This window comes from Trichechus manatus, unplaced genomic scaffold (assembly GCF_000243295.1).
Source record: "Trichechus manatus latirostris isolate Lorelei unplaced genomic scaffold, TriManLat1.0 scaffold00244, whole genome shotgun sequence".
NCBI classification, from domain to species: Eukaryota; Metazoa; Chordata; class Mammalia; order Sirenia; family Trichechidae; genus Trichechus; species Trichechus manatus.
In genome coordinates this window covers 29,758-36,776 of record NW_004444180.1, presented here as the reverse complement: position 1 = coordinate 36,776, position 7,019 = coordinate 29,758, and the positions used below count along the sequence as shown (strand labels likewise).

At 42.8% G+C, this 7,019-nt stretch overlaps 1 protein-coding gene across 1 annotated transcript; it reads left to right on the top strand.

The window, feature by feature from the left end:
• Window positions 1-4,250: 4,250 nt before the first annotated feature.
• On the top strand, window positions 4,251-5,647 carry LOC111819007 (zinc finger protein 699-like). The gene is given in 2 exon segments (XM_023724375.1): window positions 4,251-5,049; window positions 5,052-5,647. Coding segments are annotated over 2 exon segments (1,371 nt in total). The 3' UTR covers window positions 5,624-5,647.
• The last annotated feature ends 1,372 nt before the right edge of the window (window positions 5,648-7,019 follow it).

Here is a 7,019-nt window from a genome sequence, read left to right as displayed (position 1 = left end):
GGCGTGGTGCTTCTGCCTAGAGCGCCATTTTGCCGGAACTCCCTAAATGCACCATTTTTGTCATTAATATATTGTAGGAATGAAAGTTAGGGTTTTTGATGCCTTTAACATATGTAACCTGGCCCACTGCAGTGGAGGAGATTTTCGAAAGTGGCACTGGATCAAAGTTCGCTGTGACACTGTCATACCAGGATTGATTAGGAATGACCTTGACAGCTCCCTTCACACCATAGCTTGTCTGTTCTGCATCTGCTGGGCTGTTCAGTAAAATTAGTAACAGTAGCGCAGAGTAGCAGCCTTTTGTCTCCTCACCACATATGGGAGCCAAAGGGTTGATGCTGTTTCACAGAGGCCCGTCCTAGAGCCCAGAGGATGCCGGTGGTCAGAGTTCAGGTAGTTGTGCTTGTGTGCCTTCCAGTGGCTGCATTAATGTGAGAAAATTTTGGAGGAGGCTGTCTGGAGGGTTGATATGGAAGGCTCTGTTTCCTAGGATGCACGAGCAGTTTAACAGCTGACTCCCCTGCAGTTCAGTGAACTTACTAGAAAATGGGAATCTTAACCTCTTGTTCACGGTCAGCAAACACAAGGACATGCCGTTCTGGTTCTTCAGAGATTGGCCTTTTTGTCATAACATTAGTGTGTGTGTGTGTGTGTGGCTGTCTGCTGAGGGGAGCAGTCACTAATAATTGCTCTACAGTAGCTTTGGGTTTCAGAGTTTGAAAATTGTGATGATACCTGGATTGTTTTGTTTCCTGTCTCTTACCTGATCTCTATTTACCTTTTCAGTACCCTTGTCTGTCTCCATGAAGGGACAGAGTGTGTGACAGTGCAGCTGTAGAGTTACTGAAAAGTAGGGGACAGACATGTAAAAATTCATAATTCCCCAAAATAATAGCCTCTATTCAGCAGGTGGTCCTGTCAGCTCTTGATCACCTGGAGTTCTTTAAGAAAAGCTCAGGGCCTCTGGTTGCCAGTTTGTGCGGGCCACTGGGCCTCCTGTGGCTGGTGAGGGGCAAAAGGAAAAACTGCCAGTCCTGCAGTGTTTCCCTGTTGTTAATATCTCATCCTGCTTTCACACTGTGCTTCATGTTTTGTTAAATATTCTGGTGGGTCCTGTGCAAGGAGGTGAACTTTTTTTTTCACAAGGAAGAGATGATGTGAATGTGGAAATAAGGCTTTCATTGTAGAGCATTTCTCTAATTTATGGTATGTGTTCTGACTGTTCTAGACCATAAGGAGAGGAATGAGTCACAGTCAAACTAGAGAGTTAAGTTCATTGTGTTGGAAGTATTGTTAAGTCTTTGAGACAGGATGCAATCAGTGATGAAGTGAATGTAGACAGTGAAGGGATGAGGCTGATGGCTACAACCCCAGAGGAGACCTTAGTAGAACACAGAACCCTGTATCAAATCCCCATGAAATCTCAGTTCCCCAGAATTGTCAGCTTCACCCTTCCTTTCACACACATTGGAGTACATGGTACCTTGCTGAACCAGAACATGTGGGATATTTTAGGACTCAGTGACTGGTGAGGATGTGGCTGTGGACTTTACGCAGGAAGAGTGGGCACTGCTGGATCTTTCTCAGAGGAAACTCTACAGAGAAGTGATGATGGAAACCTTCAGAAACCTGGCCTCAGTAGGTATGGATGGTTTCTTTTTTTTTTTTTAATTCTTTGGCTACTAAATATGTCATAAATGTGACTCCAGTATGTGGGTCGAGGAATGGGAATACATTGTTAACTAAGACAATATGGTCATTTGCTCTCTGGAGCATGCATATCCTGGCTGCCTCATGAATAGAAAACTCTGTGTATTAAACTGACTTCTCATTTCAATTTTGGTTAAAATCTTTAAGGCATTTTAAATATTGTAAGTGTAAGCTTTGACTTCAGGGGCGTCTTTGGTATACAGAATATTTGTGGGCTGGGACCTTGTAAAGAATCTTCCTGTGTTTATTGCAAGTTTGGCATGATTATTTTGCTACAAATAAATTTACATCTGCCCATCTCCAGAGACCCTGAAGACCAAAGTATTGGCTCAGTGTCAGGGAAGTGTTCATTGCTGTTCCCTCATGATACACCTTTCTCCATGAGCGTTGTTTTAGTTATCTAGTGTTGCTATAACAGAAATACCATAAGTGGATGGCTTTAACAAACAAATTTATTTTCTCACAGTCTAGGAGGCTAGAAGTCCAAATTCAGGACACTACCTCCAGGGAGAAGCTTTCTGTCTCTGTCGGTTTTGGGGGAAGGTCATTTTCATCAATTTTATCCCTGTCTAGGAGCTTCTCCGCACAGACACCCTGAGTCCAAAGGATGTGCTCTGCTCCCAGTGCTTTTTTCATGGTGGTATGCGGTCCCCATCTCTCTGCTCGCTTTTCTCTCCTTTTATTTCTTGTAAGATAAAAGATGATGCAGACCACACCCTCTGGAAACTCCCCTTACGTTGGATCAGTTCTGTGACCTAAGTAAGGGTGTTGCATCCTACCTTAATCCTCTTTAACATAACCTAATCTTGCCTCATTAACCACAAGCAGAGATTAGGCACATAGGAAAATTACATCAGATCACAAAATGGAGGACAGCCACACAATACTGGGAATCATGGCTTAGCCAAGTTGACACATATTTGGGGGGACACTGTGCAATCCATGACAAGCACCGTGTCAGCTACACCCATTTGTTCTCCCAGAGTAGCAAGAGGAGGACCTGAGGAGAGTGTGTATAACACTCATCTAGGACCATTGCATCAGGGGACACCAGGGGGCAAGAATATTTTGAAGGACCAGGCCTGCATAGAGGGAATGAGATTTGAATAAAGTAGTTAGAAAAGTCTCTTTTGGGTTGAGGAGTGTGTACTTCACAGATAACCTGAGCTTGCTTTTCTGAATTTCATCAATCCTAACACACCTGTGTTTGTGAAGAAAGACTGTCCCCTTTACCTCTTTTAATAGTCCACGTACATTGTGTCCAGTATCTTTCTACTTTGATCTTCTATTTGCACCCTATTTGTGTCATTGTCACTCTCAATCTTCATGGAAGTGGTGCCTAGTAAATTGCATTTTGACCATTGCCAAAGTACTGTAACAGCCAAACATGTCAAGGTCTTTCTTCCCTCACAGCTACCTTTTCCCTCTGAGTAATTTCTTCCATTTTTGTTTCATATTGTGAACCTCAACTTAAATAATCGGGTCAGTTTCTCGAAACCTTAATGATGAAGAAAAGCTATCCACTGAAAATATAGTACGATTCATGAAAAATGACGGCTGGTCCTCCATGGTCGGAGAAATCTGCGAATTGCATGGCATCGAAGATCAGGATAACAACGAGAAAACACGTGAGGTGAGTGTCATTCGCTTGAGAGGCAGCAGTGGTTGAGGAGAGTCTTAAGATGGTATCATGACATTAAAACATTTACATATGATGTAAAGAACCCAGGTGGCACAAATGGTTAAGCACTTGACTGCTAGCCAAAAGATGGGCAATTCAAACCTATCCAGTGGCCCTACAACAGAAATACCTGTCAATCTGCTTCTGTAATAATTAAAGCCAAGAAAACCCTATGAGGCAGTTCTACTCTGTCACTATGAGTAGGAATCAACTTGACAGCACCAAACAACTATATATATATATATATATAGTCAAGTTGATTCCAGCTCATTGTGACCCCGTGTTTATATATTTGTGTATATATACATATATATACGTATGTAAAAATACATTGCCATAGAGTCAATTCCAACTTTTAGCCATAATCTTTACATAAGCAGACTGCCACATCTTTCTGCTGTGGGGCCACTGGTAGGTTCTATATATATATCTCAAACCTGTTGCTTTTGAGTCTATTCATACTCACGACAGTGCCGCTGGGTGGGTTCAGACCACTAACCTTTAGGTTCTAGTTGAGGACAAACTTTGTATGCCATCTAGGTGTCTTATATATGTATATAAAACCAGTTCTAGTATTGTGTGTTCACAGAACTTCAACAGTACAATATTTTCATAAATGTAAGATATTGAATATTTGAAACATATTTCACTTATATACAATTATCAGAAAGACCCAATATATTAGACACGTATTTTAGAAACACAATGAAAATAATGGTAGCTTCTCTGCCAGATGATTTAATCTATGAAACATGATAAAATTCAGGACAAAAAAAATACATGTTTACTGTGTATGGTAATGGTGAAGTGGTAACAAATTTATATCCAACAGCATACTGCCTTTTTTTTAGCAAGGCATATGGTAGGGAACCTCTGTGAAAGTAATGAAGACATTCAGTGTGTACAGACCTTCAGCCAGATTCCAAACCTTCCTGTGCTCAAAATAACTGCTGTGGAAGCATATCCTGAATGCCTTCAGCATCATGTTAGATGTCACTCTGAATGCAGTGCTTGTCAGTGTAAGGAAAGTGGAGAAGCCTGCAGTTGTCCCTCTTACCTCAGCACTCCTGTGAGAACTCTTACTGGAAAGAAACCCTATGAATGTAAGGAATGTGGTAAAGCCTTTTGTCTTTCCCCACACCTCACTAGACATATGACAACCCACAGTGGAGAGAGGCCTTATGAATGTAAGGAATGTGGGAAAGCCTCTCATCAGTCGTCATACCTCACTACACATGTAAGAACTCACAGTGGAGAGAGGCCTTATGAATGTAAGGAATGTGGCAAAGCCTTTAGTCAGTCCTCAAGTCTCACTACACATATAGGAACTCATAGTGGAGAGAGGCCTTATGAATGTAAGGAATGTGGCAAAGCCTTTAGTCACTCCTCAGACTTCACTACACATAGAAGAACTCACAGTGGAGAGAGGCCTTATGAATGTAAGGAATGTGGCAAAGCCTTTAGTTGGCCATCACACCTCAGTACACATATAAGAACTCATAGTGGAGAGAGGCCTTACAAATGTAAGGAATGTGGCAAAACCTTTAGTCACTCCTCAGACCTCACTGCACATGTAAGAAGTCACAGTGGAGAGAGGCCTTATGAGTGTAAGGAATGTGGCAAAGCCTTTAGTTGGTCCTCAAGTTTTACCAAACGTGTACACACAGTGGAGAGAGGCCTTATGAATGTAAGGAATGTGGGAAAGCCTTTAGTTGGTCCTCAAACTTCACTAGACATATGCGTACTCACAGTGGAGAGAGGCCGTATGAATGTAAGGAATGTGGCAAAACCTTTCGTCAGTGCTCACACCTTACTAGACATGTGAGAACTCATAGAGGAGAGCGGTCTTATGAATGTAAGGAATGTGGGAAAGCCTTTTATGTGTCCTCAAACCTCACTTTACACATGAGAATTCACAATGGAGAGAGGCCTTAGGAATGTAAGAAGTGTGGCAAAGCCTTTCGTCAGTGCTCACATCTCACTGCACATGTGAGGACTCACAATGGAGAGAGGCCTTATGAGTGTAAGGAATGTGGGAGAGCCTTTAGTCAGTCGTCAAGCCTCACTACACATATTAGAATGCACAGTGGAGAGAGGCCTTATGAATGTCAGGGATGTGGCAAAGCCTTTCCTCAATGCTCACACCTCACTGCACATGTGAGAACTCACAGTGGAGAGAGACCTTACGTAAGGAATGTGGGAAAGCCTTTAGTCAGTCTCCAGTTGTCTTAGGCTGGGTTCTCTAGAGAAGCAAAACCGGTAAAGTGTATAAATATATATATAGAGAGTTATATCAAGGAAACAGCTCATGTGATTGTAGAGGCTAGAATGTCCCAAGTCCGTGGATCAGGATAGAGGCCTCTCCCAAGTCATGCAGCCGCAGAAGCTGGCAAGCCCAAGATCGGCAGGTCGGAGAGCAGGGCTCCCGCTCACAGGCTGTGCAGATCGATGAATACCAAGTTCGGCAGATAAACTGACAGCTCAAGACCCAAGAACCGGAGATGAGACGACAGGAGGCAGCTGCAGGATCCGGAGAGAGCAAAAAGCCAGAACGTCTGCTTATATTCAGATGCTGACCACACCCCCAAGGAGACTCCCTTTCATCTGGTTGGCTACTCACAGTATATTCCATCATGGGAGTGATTACATTAAAACACTGAGAATCATGGCCCAGCCAAGTTGACGCACAATCTTAACCATCACACCAGTGCTTACTGAATATAACTTCACAGTGGGAGAGATGTTATGAACGTAAGGAATGTGGGAAAGCGTTTACCTATTCCTCATCCCTCACTGAATACGTAAGAAATCACTTGGAGAGAAACATTTTGAATGTATGAAATGTGGAAAATTCTTTTGAGAATCCTCAAACCTCACTAACCATATAACCTCTCCACAGTGGAGAGAGATTTTATAAATGTAAGGAATATGGGAAAATCTTCAGATGTCCCTCATTCTTTAGAACACATCTGAGAAGGATACGGCAGTGGTGCTTCTGTCCTGCAGTTGCACAGAGCTTGTGCTCAGTGACAGAGTCCTTATTGTGGTAATTCTGACAGTACAAGGGTGTGCACCAGACTAGGAATTGATGCTGCAGTTGTCGGGCTTGGCTAGAATACTGGCTCCTACCCCACCTGCAGGTCCTGGAGAATACGGGAGACCAGCTAGGGTTCTTGTGTAAGTAGGACAAGGCAAGGGGCTGTTGGGCCTGGAGTTTTATCCAGAGCCATTTTTCCCCACACTTGGCTGGGAACTGCCTTACTGACTCCTCATGTAAGGAGCCTGGAAATGGTAACCACAGGTAGCAGAAGCCTTTCTATTAGTACTTCCTTTGACCCAACAATTCCCCTTGCCCAAGTGTTTCATGGAGATCTCTAAGCACCTTGATGGCCCTGTTGATTGTTGTGATACATATTGGAAACCATTAAATTAATGGCCACCAGGAAAAGAGTTGTTAGGTAAATGCCTGTTCACACATCAGAATATTGAATTGTCACCAATGCAGGTTTTTTTTTTTTTGCCTCAAAATTTCAAAGCAGTAATTAACTTTTGGAATGTGGATTGACCAGTGCATTATGTCTTCTTGTCAATAGCACAATGAAAGTACAGAATAGTACCTCTCTTCTCT